Source organism: Littorina saxatilis, linkage group LG3 (assembly GCF_037325665.1).
Source record: "Littorina saxatilis isolate snail1 linkage group LG3, US_GU_Lsax_2.0, whole genome shotgun sequence".
Taxonomy (NCBI): Eukaryota; Metazoa; Mollusca; class Gastropoda; order Littorinimorpha; family Littorinidae; genus Littorina; species Littorina saxatilis.
The window spans coordinates 12,951,675-12,972,324 of record NC_090247.1 but is presented as its reverse complement, the minus strand read 5'-3'; the positions used below and the strand labels follow the sequence as shown (position 1 = coordinate 12,972,324).

Here is a 20,650-nt window from a genome sequence, read left to right as displayed (position 1 = left end):
CTCAGATATATTGCAGGCATGATTTAACCATGTTGTGGGGATATTTTGTGTGACTTTGTGTGTGTGTGTGTGTGTGTATGCATGTGACTTTGTATATGTGAGTGGGTATGAGTGACTTTTTGTGTGTGTGTGGGGGTGCGTTTGATTTTGTATGTGTGTGCGTGCGTACATGCTTGCCTGTGCGTGTATGCCTGTGCGTGTCTGTCTGTCGACTGTTCTGATGTGTATTTCTATTTAGTTGGCGAGATGAGCGGCAAGGCATCCAAGGGGCTGGCCAAGCACATACCAGGATCGGGGGGTGTGCAGAACTTGCAGCAACAGGCCGGGGCCGTCGGAGGGGAGTTTGCACGCACAAGACTGGTACGTCATGTTCACTGTCAGGTGGCAGAGAATAGACCATTTGTGGAAATAACTCCTGTCTGGTACGTCATGTTCACTGTCAGGTGGCAGAGAATAGACCATTTGTGGAAATAACTCCTGTCGGGTGTGTATGTGTTGTTAAAGAGTGAATAATCTTGCTTTTCCTTTCTGTACGCTTGTCCCTGTGACACAGCCCTCGCTAGTCATTGGCCCCTCCAATGTTTTTTCGAGAAAAAAGCAAGGGCATTTACTCTTTCACAACCCTTTTTTTTTAAGATTGTTTTAAAAAGATCAATATTCTGGCAAGGGAAACAGCAGCACTATATAGCCCTTTGAAGTGCAGCCGTATCATTGCATCCCCTAGAGTCCGTTTTCTCAGGTTTGGCTAATTGTTCTACCATATATGCATGTTATGATTTGTTATGTACTACATTGCTAACTACTGTGCTTTCAGCTGGTGACGGAGAGAGGCGAGCGGCTGGGCGAGCTGGACGACAGCTCAGCGCGCATGATGAACCAGTCAGAGAACTTTGCACAGGCCGCCCATCACATCATGCTCAAATACAAGGACAAGAAGTGGTACCAGTTCTAACCCCTCCCCCCACCCCACTACCCCCCTGCCACCCCTCGTTGGCGTACCCCCCCAGGAAACAACGCTCACAGTTCTCCTTCTCCTTGTGCTCTGTCTCCTCAGCCGAGCCCACGTCGCCTGCATTGCGGCACCGAGTTGTTGCGCTGCCCGCCCCGGCTGATTCTGGAGGGCGGGCCGCCTTGGAGTTTGTGCTTGTAGAGAGCGACATGCTGTGCTTGTAAGCGGACCAGGTGTGTTGGAGATTGTGCTTATGAGTCGAGACAGTCATGTTGTGCTTGTGAGAGGGCAACATGATGTGTTTGTAAAAGAGCAACATGATTTGCTTGTAAGAGGGTGAAGTTTGTTGGAAATTGTGCTTGTAAGAGGGCGACATGATTTGCTTGTAAGAGGGTGAAGTTTGTTGGAAATTGTGCTTGTAAGAGGGCGACATGATTTGCTTGTAAGAGGGTGAAGAGTGTTGGAAATTGTGCTTGTAAGAAGGCAACATGTGATTGTAAGAAGGCAACATGTGATTGTAAGAAGGCAACATGTGAGGCAACATGTGATTGTAAGAAGGCAACATGTGAGGCAACATGTGATTGTAAGAAGGCAACATGCTGTGCTTGTAAGAAGCAACATATGCTTGTAAGAGGGTGAGGTGTGTTGGAGATTGTGCTTGTAAACGAGCAGCATGATGTGCTTGTGAGAGGGCAGCATGATGTGCTTGTGAGAGGGCAGCATGATGTGCTTGTGAGAGGGCAGCATGATGTGCTTGTGAGAGGGCAGCATGATGTGCTTGTGAGAGGGCAGCATGATGTGCTTGTGAGAGGGCAACATGATGTGCTTGTGAGAGGGCATCATGATGTGCTTGCAAAAGAGCAAGGTGATGTGTTTGTGAGAGGGCAAAACAGCTTACCTGCACGGCCAGAGGAGTGGGACAAAGTGCACAGCACTGTTGGAAAGGACCACGGATGGATTTGTGTGTGGAGAGTTGACCAAGAGAAATATCCTGCACAGATGGATTGGATTTTCTTGTGGGGAGTTTGCCAAGTGAGATATTTTTCAGAGATGGTTTAGACTGTATGGTTGAGAGTTTGCCAAGCAAAATATTTTTCAGAGATTAGGTTTCAATTACTTTTCAGAGTGTGAAAAGGGGGACCAACTCAGATATATTGCAGGTATGATTTCACCATGTTGTGGAGATGTTTTGTAAGTAAGATGATCAAGTTGCAGAGGACCAAGTGATATATTTATGAGACTGTTGGGCTCTGAGAGTGAGGGGTGCCAATTTTGCAAGAGAGAGATTATAATGATTGAGTCCACCTGGTAAAATGTTTATTTTATGAATGATTGACTGGACAAAATATGGAGGTTTTCACCCTGTGAAAGGGAAAATGTTGATGGTTCACCAAACAGAATGTAGTAGTGATGATTTTAACCCTGTGCAACTACAACATTGAATTTTTGGAGGCCTGTCTGAGTGGACCAAACCCGAGATGATTTCACTCATTTGAAAGCTAAAGTTGTGGTGTTATTTTACCAAGGACTAAGACAGCCTTTGCGTAGGGGAGGGGGTAAGCTAAATCCACCAAACAGAAATTTTATGGAAGTCGGACGACAGAGAGCTGGTGATTCTGTACCCATATGTCCATATCTCAAGCGAGAGAATCATTCAGCTTGGATGGTAGAGAAATTGTTTATACGATGTGACTTCAACATATTGTAAGACTCCACAAGTGTCCCCCATCTTGTGACCTTGATCTTGGTCCCACGTTCTTGCCCTTGACCTTCAGAATGCATTTTTTGTCAGTTTGTCCCCAAACATCAGGTTTGAAGTTTCATCAGAGAAAAAAGAATGCAGTCATCTGAAGAGAAGGACTGCTCTTTCAGCTTACCAGCATTGAAAGGAGTCACGTGAACATTTCTCAACAAAAGATCTGTCAATGGGCCCTGAAAGTGAACACGACACAGTAAGCACAAAAGGTGTCAGAAATCCTCGGCACAGATGGATGAAATTTCTGATGGACATTGCTGCACATTGATTGATGAAGTGGATGGGGCACATACAAAGGGCTGGTGCCAAGTTGAACCCACCACACTACTGTAGTATGGTTGAGAGTGATGCAGGTAGCAAGAGGTCTCTTCGGAGCATGCATTTTGATTTTGATGGCATTATACGGAGTGATAAAGAGTTTTAGGTAATGAAAGTCTTGGTGCTGTCATGAAAAGCTTGAGCCGGCAAATGGATGAGATTTTGGGTCAGAGAATGTTACTAGTTGCGTAGAATAATGGTTCAATGATCATGAAGAGTAATGAGACTGAGAGATCATGGCTTGATGTGAGACTGATATATATATGAAAATCTGAGACGGTCTCTTTCTTTCATTAATTTTATGATCAGTGCAGAGCAGAAACTGTAGCTCTGTTTGTCCAACTTGTAATTTCTTTCTCTCAATGTAAACTGTGTGTGATAAAGGATAGCACAGGCTTTTCCCATGTGAAATGCTTATCTCTTGCTTTGAAGGTTGTTGCAGAGAGAAAAAAAAGCTGGACATGAGAGGCCGTGTAAATTATAAAGAATATTACAGAATCTTTAAACTGTGGTAAAATCATCACCATTTTTCAGAGATCAAACATTCTATGTTGGGAAAATATTGTTTTGTTAACAAACTTACTCAGCATTGGTTGGAGTGAAAAATAAATTTAATACTGTTTGTTTTTTCTTGATTTTAGAAGATAACCACTAACAGACTATGAGTTTTAAATTTCCTTTAGACTTGGAGATGATGGAGAGTTCACTGCACATTTTGGAAAGTCAGTAATGTCAGAGTGTGATTGTTGTAACACATTGTTTCGTCGTGGAGGGAAGCTTGGCCCCTGGAGAGAGAATGGGCTGAAAAAGTCTGTGATGTTCCTAACCTGAGGTTACCCATCTGTGGTTACCCTGTCTTCATCATGCAAACCTTTGGACTTTTCCTTGATTGCTTAGTTGATACCATTCGTGATCATTTGCAATTCATTCCATTCATTATTTTCTATTTAGCCTCTAGAAAATTATATTGATAATTCTTTCTGTCAATCCCCAAACCCCTGCCCGCTTCTTTTTGTCTTTCAAGTTTATTTGTTAATGTCTGTCTTCTTTTAGGTTCCAATTTACCAGATCTATGGATTCACATTTCTTGTCGATATCAATTCACAAGTGCTTAATGATCTAGTCTATTGTAAAAACAAAATGTGTAGATGTAGGTAATAGCTTTTGGTTGGTTTAACCTAATTTGGGGTGTTTCCATTTTGTCCTCTTTAGGAGCCAGACATTTTTTTCTTACAAACAGAACTCACAGTATATTCTTCTTCTTCTTCGTACGACGAACTCACAGTATATTGATATACTTAGTTTTTTTTATAGTATAAGGTAAGCGCATTTTCAAAACTTGGAAGATGAAAAAAAAAGTCATCATTGCAGTGCATTGTCTGTGAATAAATGACTGGGAACAGACCTGCTTAACCACCAGGAATGAAATTGGACTACATATATATAGATCGATCAATTGTGATAATGAGTGAGTTTGATTTTGCATAACACAGTCTGACATAATGGGATGACATTATGTGGATTTTTAAAAATCATGAAACTACACAATTATACAGCAGATTGGTTGTAAACTCTTTATGCATTATACACCCTATTTGTGCAAACTGACATTTATTTTGTAGAAAATATGTTTCAGTTTGCTGCATGAAGAGTATTGCTTGCTGTATTTGTTTTGAGGCAGATTTTCCTCTTTATGACTTCTACAGCTACGGAATGTACAACTGCCATAATCACTTTTCATTTCCTTTTTTGTGCGCCTGATTTTTGCTTGTTTTTTACCTTTGTGTGTAATAATGACCAATGCCAGCTGCAATAAAATCTTTAACTTGTTTCCTTTTTTTAAGATTTATTTTGTTTTGTTTTGTTTGGCTAACCCCGTATTTAATTTTAAGTGCAATATAGAGGATGTTGGTGTGTTTGATGCATATGCCTGAGTGCAAGATTTAAGTGTTAAAGTTTCAGAGTTTGCAATCTGTTGTACTGGAAGTACCTAAAGTGAAATATTTGAAGTCCTTTTTTTATTTTTTTTATTTTTTTTTTATTTGGTCATAATCTGGCACCTGTATAGTTGATACTGTTTACCTGTAAATTTGTTGACTTTTTCAAATGCCATTTTTATGTTTAAACGCCCCTGTGATCTTACCGATTCAGTTCTGATGTATGTCTGGAAGGACCCAGTTTTGTAAATACACAACCATTCCTGTTTGAACAGAGTTTATATGTCTTTGCTTGTTGTAGATGTTCAAATGCAAATTGTGAACTGTGTAAATACTCTCCCATGTGGCCCAGGCCATACCACAAAGCTGCATTTATTTGATTGTTTTTACATTAAAAAACAGCAACAGGTAAATCTTCTGTTCCATATCCTTAATCATTCTGGTGGTGTTTTACTTACGCATACTGTTATATATATTAGTACAATTTTGTTGTGGTTATTTCTTGAGTTGTACATGTATATATATTGAGAGAGGAAGAAATTTTATTTCACAATAAAACAGGAATAATATTTGTTGCATTTTGTCTGTTTTGATTTAAAATCCAGCGGTAAAAAAGCAGTGAGGCAATGAAAATTAGCTTCTTTCTGGTCTATATTGTGTCCTGTCTTTTTTCATTCTCATTGTGTTAAACAAAAATGGAGGTGGAAATTTAGAGAATTGTTCTCTCTTTGTGATACTTGAGCCAGCATTGCAGAAAATATATACAATTACAAGCCCGCAAGAATTAACCACATTACAGTTCTCTGGACTGATTACTCATTTTTCTCTGGAGTTATAATACTGTCCTAAAGATCTATAATGTCTTCATAGTTGTACTTTGGTTGGGGTAAGATAGTTCTGTCCCAGAGCTGCATTGCTTTAAAATGAAATATTGAAAGATCAAGCTCGATATTTTTCCACCAATTCAGATTTCCAGGATTTTCTGGCAAAGTTTCAGAGATCACTATTTGCTCCTTATAGCGCAATTTTCATCTTTTTTTCTGAAGAAAATGTCTTGCACATGATGATTTTTTAAAAATGTTTAATTTTTTTTTTATAATTTGTTTACAATTTCATGATCTCGTACCTCAGAAGGACACTTAACAACAATTACTAAAACTAGTTTATTACAAGAGGTAGTAAATGACAGCTTCAAGAATTCAATGCCATATTTTGTTGCAGTGATTTGCCATTCCACTGTTGCTCAAGCTGGTTGTCAAGACAATGACATTCCTAACTAATAAGGGAGGTGGGGGAGGAGGGAATAATCAGATCAGAGACATCACATGTATTATAAAAGAGATATCAATTAGTCTCAAGCTTAGAAGAGATGTTCCCCACACCATCATTGGAAAAGCATCATCTGCACTTACCTAGTCCCATTTTGTATTTCTAGTCCCATTTTTGTCCTTTTGAAAAAATCATTTTTGGATTTGATTTCTTTTTCAATTTATTTTATCAGCTTTAGTGCAGTGAAGGTATGGCCACGGACTTATTCAGGCTCTTTGAATTTTGTTCCGGTCTCACTTTTTTTGAGTTTTTGGTCTTGTCAAAGCAACAAAACTTAGACCATACTTTTGTTCTGATGTCTGTATAAGAGACAAACTCTTCTTAGCCTTTGTTTCCATTTGTTTGCCAAAAGGACAATTGTATTTCGCAGCTGGCAGATGTGTGGCCTGTCTCCAAAACCTGTACACTGAATTAATTGCTCTTGGTTTCCTCCTTTCCTCCTGTCATCTAAGTTACTCCCAAAATGTAACATTGGGGGGTGGGGGGGGAGTAGGGGGACGTGACATAGGAAATCTTCGGTAATATGTGATTGCTGTTCCTGCAGTGTTTTCCTCTGTTAATCCGACTTAGGGCAGTCTATTTCTTGCTGTGATGTATAGTGTCAAAACTGCTTCTTTCATGCACCTGTTAAAGGCTCACTCCTTCTCGTGAAAACAATGTGACTCACCATGTCGGATCTGGCCAGGCGTTTACTTGGCTAAAGACCATCCCTCCGCTTGAACACTTACCAAAAATCAACAGTCTGTGTGCACATAGGGAACTTTTTAATTTATTCATTTTTGTAAAAAGACACTAGTGGCTTTTCAAGAAATTGATTCATAAAACAAGGTTGACAACAGCAAGCAGTCAGGATGTTGTACTTTGGTATGTGATCAAGTGGAGGAGTGGTCTTCAACCATGTACAAAAAACTTTGCCACATTTGAGACTGTAAGCCGAACTGTTTTCACGAGAAGGAGTGCAGTGCCTTTAATCTGACCTAGGGCAAACTATTTATTGTGATGTAGTGTCAGAATTGTGCTGTTTCAAGTCTATGTGATGGTTTTTGCATCAGCGGAGAATAATTGAGGTGTTCCGATAGGGAGGGAGCAACAAATTTGTTGCCATGTTATGGCAGTGTTGTGACTTGATTAAAGGTTTCATTCCTCCGTTGATGATTTCGTTGCTGACAAACACTGTTTCTCCACTGGAAGTTCCCTCAAACATGGACTTGTGTGATGATGACACAGAGAGCTCTTGGCACAACTTTTCCCTGCTCTTGTGATGTTGATTGATTGATGATGATTATAAAGTCAGTAGAGACACTTGTTAAAACTGCTGATCTCATGTGAAGCATGTTGTAGACATCTTGTTGAGTTGTGTTTATTACCTTGCTGTCTGAATTACCCTAGCTGTACAAACATGACGGCAAATCCCTGTATTACATGAATTACGTGTGTATTAGGACAAACATCTGTGTAAATCTCTCTCTCCTATGTATGTATTATGACAAATATATGTTTAAATCTCTGAATGCTCTCTCTCTCTCTCTCTCTCTCTCTCTCTCTCTCTCTCTCTCTCTCTCTCTCTCTCTCTCTCTCTCTCTCTCTCTCTCTCTCTTTCTCTTTCTCTTTCCCAACAGCTGAGTATCAATCATCGTGTTGTGCATGAAGAAATTCTCACGTCTCGTGTTAGTCTAAATGAAAACGAGTTCTTTTTTTCTAATTTTATACTTACACACTCTGTTGTGTTGTGTTTGTGAACAAATAGATTTTAACATGGAAATGTGATAACTTTTGTCGTCCTCTGGTGATTTTTTTTTGATTTTTTTTTTCCATCACTCACTCTTTGTTATTATGCCATTACTGTCTTTTGTTTTGTTGTGCTGTTGGAGCTTTTAATTTATAATTATCTGGAAAACTTGCATTAACAAGGTTTTAATAATTACCGTGAAACTTGTGTACAGAGTGAATGTATTCTGTAGATTCATTGCATGAGCAAAAAAAAGAGTGTTTTCTATTGTGGCGAAAGAAAGACGAATGATTGTACTGTATATTTAAATATATATACAAAATCTTGACAAGTATAAGTATGGTTGTATAGTGCTACTCAAATTCCTTTGACTAATTTACCTGCAAGATCATACCTTCTCTCACTTTCAACTGGTAGTTTAAAACTTCTACTTAGCTTTAAACTGAATGTAGTTAAAAACATAATGATTTGAAAGAGAGTCGTAGACTAAGCTCATCTTATTCAAAAGGATTGAGAAGACGAAGGGATGTTCATAATATGACAAATTTACGTGATACGGTATCTTTTGGGTAAAGCTGCATTGAAACAATTACTGGCATCCTTTACAGGCTAGCATCACTTTACACCCCCCCCCCCCTTCAATTTAGAAGTTTCCTTTTTACTCCTAATAGACACATAAGTATCAATCATTCCTGCTGGTATGAAATTGCTTGACCTGAGATTGATAATGATAATAATGATGATAATTTATGCTTGTCGCGAAGAAAAATAATATTTCCTTCTGGATTTATACTGCTGTGCGCAGAATTGATGAAAGTTGATTGCATTTGTGTAAGTAGTCATACTGATAGTATTACCAGGACGTGTGGTTGTGGCAAAGATTGTAAATCAGCATCTGAATAACCTCTCATGGTCTGTGTTTTGCTTTCTTCCCCTCACACTATGCATAGGAGTCAGTCATCAGTTTTTCATGATTTTAAACCCCTAATTCTCAGCTTCAAAGCCGAGGAAGCATTTCTGACACACAAATTGAATGGTTAAAAATATATATATAAATCATCTCATCTCACTCGAGTCAACTTAATTGTAATTTGCCTGTATGTAGTATGACCAGAAATGCTCTTGTGTGTGCTCTCGGATTTTTTCGTCAAGTTAAGTAGATGGGACTAGATTTGGTTGATTGCCACGTGTATTGAACTTACGATTTCTTAGTAGTGAATGTATTAGGTATTTTCACTCTTGATAAAATCCGTCATTATACTCACTAACCAACCAAAATGAAGCATAAAATTATTGGTCTGCTAAAACTATATTTTGAGATTTGACCATGACTTTCTCATTGATTGTGAGCAGTCAATTCTTCAGCTTTTCAACAATTGATCGTTAAACTTTGCTTCAAACTGCAAAGAAATATATATATATATATGAACATATAGAAAAGAAGATTGTTTCGGTGTGTTGTAGATATGGTTAACTCACACTGCACGGGCTAATTTGCTTGTGCCCATGCATTTAGTAAATTTAGTAGGTCACTAGCTAGAATAGAAAAAAGTCAACATGTATTGAGAATGAAACCTTTTGATAAATTTACTTTTTCACACTTTGTAGGTTTGCATCAGTGCGTTTTGTTTCTGTTTTTCAAAAGACACCATTGTAATGAGCGTATATTGAGTACATGTGTTACCAATAGGTTGCGTGAATGTGATGGCAATGCTAGTGCAATTTTTCAGTTGTTAGTGTTTCATTTTTCTTCTTCTAATTTCTTTCATAATCATATATTAGATTGAGTAAATGCGTGTGACTGCCAGATAAGATATATTACCAAGGTGTCCCCTTGTGGTCCTTTGTAAGGCTAGTGAACCATTACGACCCAGTGCCGCGACACCTTCCACCTGAAGGCACAAATCATTCTCGTTGGAGCAAGTTGGTTTAGTTTTGCATACAATATTTTGGGTTTTGCTGTTGCCACAGTCTTGCAGACTTTTAGACAGATTCCAGCTTCTTGACTTCGGTGTTCAAACAAGAAATGAAACTGTATCTGTTATTGGTCGTTTCTCAGCGTCACAACTTCCCTAATAAATAAACAATGTTTTAGTATTAGCATCTTGACAACAATATTACTGAAAGCTGTGGTAGCTTTCCCAAAAAGTTCAAGTTGAATTCAGTAGTACTGATTTAAGTTGAATTGAACTTGCAGTTCGCTCTGTTATCTCCATAATTTATGCCGACTTATGTCAGGCCTCAGCAACTGGGATTTTGAATAAAGTGCAACATTTCTTGATGGCATCGTTATCTGTGGCGGCTGCAAAACCTTGAATAAACCAACAAAACTGAACTGAGTTACTCCTTGACTATGGAGGAGTGACTTTTTCAATTATTATATCTGAATATTACAATGTAGTTGCCAAATGTAAAAAAAAGAGATGCAATATTCTATCACCCTGCAGGGCTCCCCACAGATGCTTCAGGGACCCCCAATTATAAATGTAAGAGGGTCCAAGGACCCCCTCGGTGGAACTTCAGACGGTCCCAATACCAGGAGGACTTGTGGAAGTTTTGTGTAACCTTAATTGAAGCGTTTGTCATTTCGATTAGATTTACTCCTTAAATTCGCGTTGGTACACTAGACCAGACAATACATTTTCTCATCTTGGAAATCTAGCCAAGTGGACGTTCTTGATAATTCTGCATGGAAACTACCAGATGATTACATCAGCTCTGGTGGCACGCATGTTAACACAAATGTAGTGTGTCCTGGGACCTGCTATTTTCAAGTTTCCCGCAGTGGGGCACTGCGGTTATGAAATTAAAGGCCCCTCCTGTTTTTGGAACCGCAGGAGCTTTCTAGTTTGCTGTTAGGTAGATTTTTGGTTCCTCTTTCCTGTCATGCTCTCTTTTTCTTCATCAATTCTTTTCTTTTTTCTGCCTTCTTGCTCATTCACCTGTATTTTTTCCAAAAATCTCTTCTCTTGCCGCTTGTCTCGCGATTCATGTATAGTTTAATCTGTTAGTGTTCTGATGTAAGTCCAGCAGTAGATAGGTTAAGCCTATTTTAACATACTGGAAACTGGTAATCTTCCAGTAGGTATTAATTTAGTTTTACTAAAGCCTGCTGGGACACAAGTAATGGGTTAGTGCATTTGTAAACAGGAATCGCTTGACAAGTGGCCCCCTTCATCCCCCCTTCCTCGTCCTGATATGGCTCTGCGTAGTCGGCTGGACGTTAAGCAACAAATAAACAAACAAACAAACCCCCTCCAAGAATTTCTAGTAGGATTTTTTTCCAACTTTTAGTGCGTAACGGACGCATGGACGCACAGTTCGGGGAGCCCTGCCCTGTTTTGTTGGTGTGAACCTGTCTTAGTCATTCCGGCATTCAAACTGTTTGTTATTATTTCTACAAGATGTCAAATGACTCATTTCCTTGTTATTATTAATTATGATTTCCATCGGTCCTTTGTCATGTCCAGTTTCATGTTTGTGCAATAAACAGTTCGGACGTGGGACTGAACATTTAACTCAGTGTGTTTCTTTCATTGCTGTTGAAAGAAAGGGATTTTGTGGATGATGGTGTGACGGACAAAAGCGTGCAATGATTGTACGCACACACACACACACACTCAGTGACTCACACACCCAAACACACACATACATAAACACATACACCACCACCCTTGTCTCGATTCCAAGTCTATCTGAAAACATTTAGTCAAAACTTGACTAACTGTTAACACACAAAAAATAAGAAGAAAGTGTTGTGATATCAACTGGAAGTGTTGTGATATCAACTGGAAGAGTTCACGTTTAAAGTTCCATGAAAACCTGACCAGTAGTTTTTCGGGCATCGCTCTACACACGCAGACCCCACGCACGTACCGTACACACCACCACCACCCTCGTCTCGAATCCCAATCTACTTGAAAACATTTGGGCAAAACTTGACTAAATGTAAAAACAACAACCTTCTTCTTCTTCTAGTTCACACCCGCCTTCAGCATATTGAAGATTCAGGTGTATTACGTGTATGACCGTTTTTACCCCGCTATTTAGGCAGCATACGCCGATTTCGGGGGAGGCATGCTGGGTGTATTCGTGTTTCTATAACCCACCGAACTCTGACAAGGATTACAGGATCTTTTCCGTGCGCACTTGGTCTTGTGCTTGCGTGTACACAGTGACGCGAAGGGGGTTAAGTCACTAGCAGATCTGCACATAAGTTGGCCTGGGAGATGGGAAAAATCTCCACTCTTAACCCACCAGGCGGCAGCGACCGGGATTCGAACTCACGACCCCCCGATTAGGAGGCCGATGTCTTGCCACCACACCACTGCGCCCGCAGTACCGTATTCTCAGCAGAAAACTGTGTACGATCCAATACCAGGTTGACTCTTAGATCTTATGACAGTAAATTGCTCAGTTTTTAACCCCTATTTATTGCATCCGTCAAGCTTAACATAATGTCAACGCCCGTATATTATTGCCATGAACTCCTGGATAGGCTTTTGCCAGGAAAGAAAAAAGACTTTCTCAGTAACAGGAACAAGTCATATCCTTAGATATAATCCATCTTGAACACACGGCCAGTACCGTGTAACTGGCCTTGACACGGAACGATCCAAGGGGGGCAATCTCAGTCATCTGATAGAGGGAAATCCAAACGCAATCCGCCTTGTTCGATTTTATGGGCTTGGACGATAGAGAAAAATAAAAAAAGCAAAAGCTGGAGTCCAGTCTGGACGAAACTGCTATCAAGAACGCAGAATTGATTTTTTCTGAGTTTTTTTTTGCCGTAAGCGCCATGTTTATCGGAGCAGGAAACTCTTCCAGAGTGAGGTCCCTTTGTTGGTTTCACTGCGGCCGCATTGTGAACAGCAGTTATGAGAAATTCGAAATGAGAAATGGCGCTTACGGCTAAAAAAAAACAACTCAGAAAAAATCAATTCTGCGTTCTTGATAGCAGTTTCGTCCAGACTGGACTCCAGCTTTTGCTTTTCTTATTTTTCTCTATCGTCCAAGCCCATAAAATCGAACAAGGCGGATTGCGTTTGGATTTCCCTCTTTCAGATGACTGAGATTGCCCCCCTTGGATCGTTCCGTGTCAAGGCCAGTTACACGGTACTGGCCGTGTGTTCAAGATGAGATATAATCTTGCAGTCAAAAGCCATGAGATCAAAGGAAAGACCGTCTGCTCGAGTTGATCGGAACTACCACGTGTGGTTGGTTTTTGTTAATACAAAGGATATAGCGCAACTTCCGTGGAAATATGGACCGATGATCAAAATAGGACTGTGTGAGACTATCCAATCACAACCCCGAATTTCCCCCGTACGTGTCTAACTGAACAGCACTATAACAGTATACTGTCACTTTTTAGACGTATATATCTGCTTCAACACGATTTCATTCCGATATTTTGTTTTGCGACCAGAGGGAAACCGTAATGAGTACTCTGTAACAGGGAGCCATAACATGAACAGTGAAAGAAAATATTCAGACCTTGTGAACAAAACCCAGAAAAGGTCTTAAAGAGAGAGGGGGGGGGGGGGAATTTAAATCTGTAAAACGTCAGATCTTTAGAATAAAAAAACAAGAAAGGTAAGTTGTTGGAACGTTGTTATATTGGCCAGTCAGACCAGTGCCCTTGTCAAACAGGCAGCATGACAACGGAACACCTGCTGCAGACTTGCCCACTACACGATGGCCTCAGGAGCCAGATCTGGGCGGAGGCGACCACGTTGCAAGGTAAGCTCTATGGCAGTCTGGACGACCTACAGCGCACGGCAACATTTGCGCGGAGAACCGGCGCTTCCATCTGAGTGATCGACAAAAAGAAGAAGAAGAAGAAGGAACGTTGTTATTGACAAAATTACGTTACAGTCACGAATATATCGACCCAACGGTCTTTCAAGTGAACAGACAAACAGATATCACACAAAACGTATTTATCTTCATGATATTCAGTATTTGCCCACTCGCCAGAAAGCCGAGCCGGCGAATCAGTGAAACTTTAACTATTTTCAACGTCATGTATTTTGCATTCATTCTGCGGCTTAAAGACAAACGACACCGATTTAACAAACCAAGCTGTCTCTTCTTGACTCCTTCTTCTAAAGCAAAATCTCTGACGAAAAAAAGTTCGAAAAGACGTCATAATACGAATAAGGGCGTCACGTTTGTTTCTTCTCTTGTGCGTCTCTCAGAAACCGCCGTAGCATTTCGAGAAAGGATTTTGTCTCGGTGAATTCGTCGTATCACTTGGAGAAAATGATTCGTAAGGTGACCGTCGGCTAGGCTGTGCATGTAGCAGTATCGTAATTCATTACCATTTTAGTGAACCATATCACGAGCTGACCAACGAGTCAGGGCTGATTCTAGGTGACCCTCTAAATGTTATAACGGTCAGGCTTTTTATTTATTACTCTAAAATTATTAAAGACAAACTAAAACTTCGAACTTAAAACTTCAGGTTGACTTATTCTAAGGAGTGACAATTTTTATTTTTAACAATAAAACCCATTACCATGCTAAATACCGAAAAGCCATCTTTGTCGGCGGGGGTGGGAACACAGGCACCACCCACCTTCTGAAAATGACATGTGCTCAGGTCGCTTGAAACTTACATGGTAAAAGTTCCGAGGAATGACTCAAAATGAAATTGTGTGACTCAGTTTACTTCAAATGCAGTTTTAAATTATTTCCTTACTGTCTTATGTTGATAATGAATCTGACCATATCTAGTAGACTAGATAAAGCAAAGCAAAAGGGTTGTTGAACCTGATGTGAGAGCCAGTGTTGCGTGAGAACCTGTCAGCTGTTAATATTCATGATGTCAAGTGTGTGATCGGCTGCATGAGGTCATGTGCATAAGGTCACACCAGCCTCGGTTCAATCCCGCCCCCGTTGGCTGTTCTGTCTAGAAGAGTTGCGTAGTCAGTTCGAATTTTATTTTGGTCGAAATAAACTGGCATGGTAATAAAACCGTTATTTCTAATATGCTGACTGTTAGCAAATGATAACAGACATGTCTCGTAAAATATATCCAAAATGATTCGCCTGCCGGCTCATTTGGATATAATTTCCTCAACATGTCTGTTATCATTTGCTAACAGTCAGCATATTAGAAATAACTGATAATATCATTAATGGCGGTTTCCACTGCGCCGTCATTTCCTTTTGCTGTGTGGTTATACTCCGTCTGATCCTATCAAAGAGTTCATTCGTCACTCTGTTTATCTCCCAGTCTGCTGGCATCACGTAATGTGACAATACTGTATACCCCCCCCCCCCCCCCCCGCCCGTTTCTCAGCTGCGAGATTGTGCGAGGAATTAGCGTTTCATGGGGACTTCTACCCGGTCGGAAAGGCTTGGATTTGGCGAGAGTAGGCGAGCATGCCTTTAATGTCATCTCAACGCGAAAAAAATGTTGCCGGGTGGCTGTTTATGGGGGTTCATCAAAAGTAAAGACGCCTTTTTCGGTATCAACCAATCGTGTTTAATTCTTGCATAGCTAGTGACGCAAATCGTAACAAACACACCCACGCTGTCTTGCACAGCGAGAGGCTAGCCGCAAGCAGTACTTGTCCCAACGAAACGGGCGTCAGAGATGCTGAAGCAACACTGTCTCAGTCGAGACTGACCGCGGGGACTCAGTTCCCCTTTCATAGATTGACGAACACCTTTAGACTTGTGGCTGAAACCTTTCAAATCCCCAAACAGATAGGCTGCTAACATTCCTGAATCAAGCATGTACAAAAAACCAACACAAGACTGGGTAGTTTTGGGCACGTTTAATTGATCAAAAACCAAACATCCACACAAATAATTTTGTCAAAAATTAAACGTTCCATAAAGTAACTTTAAAAAAAAAAATTCTTTATCTATTTGGCTTGTCTTAGCTCCGAGGATGTAATTCAGAGCAATAACTTTGCCGTATGTACTTTTTTTTCAACCTCATTTTGTAATGCCCTCCCCCTCAGACTAGGTCCAGGCCTGCATTCGTATTACGTACCTGGCGAATATATTTCCCTTACTTTTTTTTTGTCACGCATGAAAGTAAGACAAGAGAATGGCGTATTTATGGATGTTTGGACTTCTGAGACCAATTTTCTGGTGGGGTTAAACTTTTATACATGTATATGAGTCATTCTCCAAAACTGGTGAACAAAAGCGGGACTATGGCTATGGTTGATTTTTGATATGTGACCCCACGACGCACTACGTTTCGGGCAAACGGGGCTGCCGTGGCCGCCGGGAACATAGTGTCAACCTAGCAAAAGCAAATAGCATGCTGCTGACCGGCTTTAACCTGCACCTACGCAGTTCCCTTGTTCTTCTGTCTCTGCTGAGAAGATGTAAGTTTTACGCCCTCACGGCAAAGCCATTAGGGGTTTGTTATGCCTGGGTCTCACATATACGATTTTTCGGAAGTGTCGGGGATAGTTAAGTCGGCTAGGTCGGAAGTGTCGGATGCAAATTCGGCTCTAAATTTCACTCCCGACCTGTCCTTACGACTGATCCGACCATGTAGCCGACAAGCAGACGACAACCACCCGACTTTAGGGCCGACAAATCCGACATGTGTTCAGACACTTCCGACTGCAGTAACGACAATTCCGACTGCAGTTACGACAGGCCCGATTATTAGCTGAAAAACTTCCGAACAATAGCCGACTCTCACGACCAGTGTAACGACTAAACCGACTAGCTAACGACTGTCCTAACGACAAATCAGACTGCCCTAACGACAAATCAGACACCATTACGACTAATCCGAACGACACTATGCTACCGACAAATCCGACCACCCTTACGAGTCTTCCGACTACCGTTACGACTAATCAGAATCGCCTTACGACTAAACCGACACGCTTACGACAACCACCCGACAAATTTCTATTCGTCTGAGTCGGGAGGCTCTTCCGACTGTTTTGAAAATTTCAAAACAGTCTGAAGGGACTTCCGAACTAACCGACTTTTCAAAAACAAAATTGCTAATTCTCACGAACTCTCCGACCTCTTCCGACTTCCAGCCGACTAGGCCTACCTAAAGTCGGGTGACATTCGTAGATGTGAGACCGGGGCATTACACGGGAAAACCCGGCTTTGTATAAAAATTAAAAATAAAAATGCAGGGGGCGGGGGGGGGGGGGGGGGGGGGGTGTAGACAGGTGGCTGCCGGCTGCTAGAGGAGACCTGAAATCCTGAAATGGGCGAGGGACCGGGTTGGGTCGTCTTGGGTCAGTGCTGAAATGGTAACTTTATGGGCTGTTAGCCGAACGGCCACCCCGGGCTTCATATTTTTTGCATGCATGTATTCGTGTTTCCAAGGCCTGAGGCTTTCGCTGTGACCCTGGGATCTTTATCGTGCGCATGCGTGCCTATCTCTGCTGTGTCTCACTGTGGTATTTATGCGTCTGTAGTCCAAGGCTACCACAGACACCTCCCCCTTCCCTACACCACCCCCCCCCCCCCTCGTGTTATCCACACAAAAAACGAAAACCGCAGAGGGGCTTCTAAAAGTGTGAACACTGTCGTGGTCCCACTAGGAACTGAAAAGCTTGTAGTGTTTGTATCCGTGTCTATTTGTATTGCTGAGTGCGTCTGTTTTGTTAACCGGAGGTTAGCTACCTTTTGAAGAGACAGTTTTTTTCAGTTGCATTCACGAGAAGTTCAGGAATGATCAATGATTTGTTCTTCTCAACAATTACTAAATTTCCCTGCAGACTGCTTCGTTTTAAGGTCCCGGTGTAGGATCCGGTCCGGTCCCCCCTCTGAAGTAGTCCCCCGGGGGACCAATTCGTGGCAAAAACTGCTCTATAATGGTCCCCCCTTAGACATCCAGCCTCGTTTTTCTTAGGCATTCAAGCCATTTTCAATCTATATCTTCGTCCGGTATTATGTAGTGCACAGACAGCAATCTCTTTGTTTGACTATATTTTGCAGAAAATAAAATAGATCTGATTTATAATGCCGTTCAACAGAAAAATCACATGAAATTAAATGAATAATAAATAAATAATGATAAGAAGAAATGAAAGCAGTATCTGATTCTTTCCTTTCTTTTCTCTGAAATTGCTGGTAACATTACTAACATTGTAACAAGAAAAACGAGGCTGGATGTCTAAGGGGGGAGCAGTTTTTGCCACGAATTGGTCCCCCGGGGGACTACTTCAGAGGGGGGACCGGACCGGATCCTACACCGGTATTTCCTTGCTAAATGTGTGAAAAATGAGACCTTTTCTATCGTAAAATATGTAAAACTTTTGAAGGCATACTCCTTCTTGTGAAAACAGTTATGCTCACAATCTCCAATCAGACAAGAATTTCAATCAATCAATCAATATGAGGCTTATATCGCGCATATTCCGTGGGTACAGTTCTAGGCGCTCTGCAATGATGCCGTGTGAGATGGAATTTTATATAAGGCCAGTAGATTGCAGCCATCTCGGCGCATATTTACCTTTCACGGCCTATTATTCCAAGCCACACGGGTATAGGTAGACAATTATTAACTGTGCCTAAGCAATTTTGCCAGGAAAGACCCTTTTGTCAATCGTGGGATCTTTAACGTGCACACCCAATGTAGTGTACACGGGGGGAGGGGTCGGACACCGAAGAGAGTCTGCACACAAAGTTGACTCTGTGAAATAAATTTCCGCCGAACCTGGGATCGAACTCACGCTGACAGCGGCCAACTGAATACAAATCCAGCGCGCTACCAACTGAGCTATATCCCCGCCCCTATATCCCCTTCTTGTGAAAACAGTTGTGCTCACAATCTCCAATCAGACAAGAATGTCACGCGGGATAAGAACACTCCTGCACTTTGTTACATACCAACAAGTCGCGTAAGGCGAAAATACAACATTTAGTCAAGCTCAGTCGAACTCACAGAATGAAACTGAACGCTCGTGGCAAAGGCAGTGAAATTAACAATCCAGAAAAGCGGGGTAGCGGTTTCGCTGAGGAGGATAGCACGCTTTTCTATATCTCTATTCTTTTTAACTCTCGGAACGTGTTTTTAATCCAAACATATCATATCTATATGTTTTTGGAATCAGGAACGGACAAGGAATAAGATGAAATTGTTTTTAAATCGATTTCGGAAATTTAATTTTAATCATAATTTTATATTTTTAATTTTCAGAGCTTGTTTTTAAATTCAAATATAACATATTTATATGTTTTTGTAATCAGAAAATGATGAAGAATACGATAAACGTGTTTTCTAAAAATAGTTTTAATTACAATTTTCATATTTTTAATGACCAAAGTCATTAATTAATTTTTAAGCCTCCAAGCTGAAATGCAATACCAAAGTCCGGCCTTTGTCGAAGATTGCTTGGCCAAAATTTCAATCAATTTGATTGAAAAATGAGGGTGTGACAGTGCCGCCTCAGCTTTTACAAAATGCCAGATATGACGTCATAAAAGACATTTATCGAAAAAATGAAAAAAAATCTGGGGATATCATACCCAGGAACTCTCATGAAAAATTTCATAAAGATCGGTCCAGTAGTTTACTCTGAATCGCTCTACACACACACACACACAGACACCCACACACCCACACACACACCACGACCCTCGTCTCGATTCCCCCCTCTATGTTAAAACATTTAGTCAAAACTTGACTAAATGTAAAAATGGACATCTTGGGTACTCTCTGTGCATGGTGGCAATTTTTTGATGACAGAATTTGTAAGAAATGGTTTCATGACAAAATTCCAACTCCTCACAGGACGCAGTCAGGGTGTTGCTTGTTGGAATGTGTCGTTGTGGAGGAATAGCCTATCACTTGTAACGGCCTGGTCAACCTAACTTTTTTCGTGAGAAGGAGTTTGCCTTTAAGTGTGTGTGTACGTGTGTATGTGCGTGTGTGGGGGTGTCAGATTGTCTGAACACGCGCGCGCGCGTGTGTGTGTGTGTGTGTGTGTGTGTGTGTTGTGTGTTGTGTGTGTTTGTGTGTGTGCGTGGAGGGGTGCCTCTGTGTGTGTGTGTGTGTGGAGGGGTGCCTCTGTGTGTGTGTGTGTGTGTGTGTGTGTGTGTGTGTGTGTGTGTGTGTGTGCGCGCGCATTGGTCTGTGTCTGTCTCTGACTGCCTGACTCTCCATCCGTCCGTTAGTTTTATCTCTCTGTCAAACAGTCTCTTGATCTGTTACCACTGTGCATACATTTTGGTTCAAATACCAAGACTACCAACGACAGGGAAGTTCAACTACGCTGAACAGAGCCAATCTTCTACCTGTAAAATCGAACTCATCCATTCTACCCACGACATTGGAGCGGTTTAAGACACGATAATTGCGAGACTTTGGGGTCTGTCATTACAACTCGTCTTGTGATATCATTTTCACAAATGAAACCTGAGTTTTAGATCTGTGTCGAGGACATTCAAAAGTTGCACTCACTGAACTTAATGGTATTTAGAACTAGCAGATATATTTAGGTAAGCCTTGCATGATTTATGAAACAGACTGTTGGCCAACGATCCATAATTCAAGAATGAAAAAAACACCCACCCCAACAACTTAAAATACCAACAGTATGGACAGACTTTTTTCCCCCGAAGGCGGCGTATGGCTGCCTAAATGGTGGGGTAAAGACGGTCATACACGTAAAAACCCAATCATG

General features: G+C 41.1%; 1 protein-coding gene across 1 annotated transcript; it reads left to right on the top strand.

Annotated features, from left to right (window-relative positions):
• The first annotated feature begins 233 nt into the window (after positions 1-233).
• Positions 234-11,536, top strand: LOC138961655 (syntaxin-binding protein 5-like). The gene is made up of 2 exons (XM_070333326.1): positions 234-360; positions 815-11,536. Exons 1-2 carry the CDS (start codon positions 247-249, stop codon positions 950-952), a joined length of 252 nt encoding a protein of 83 aa, XP_070189427.1. The 5' UTR covers positions 234-246; the 3' UTR covers positions 953-11,536.
• The last annotated feature ends 9,114 nt before the right edge of the window (positions 11,537-20,650 follow it).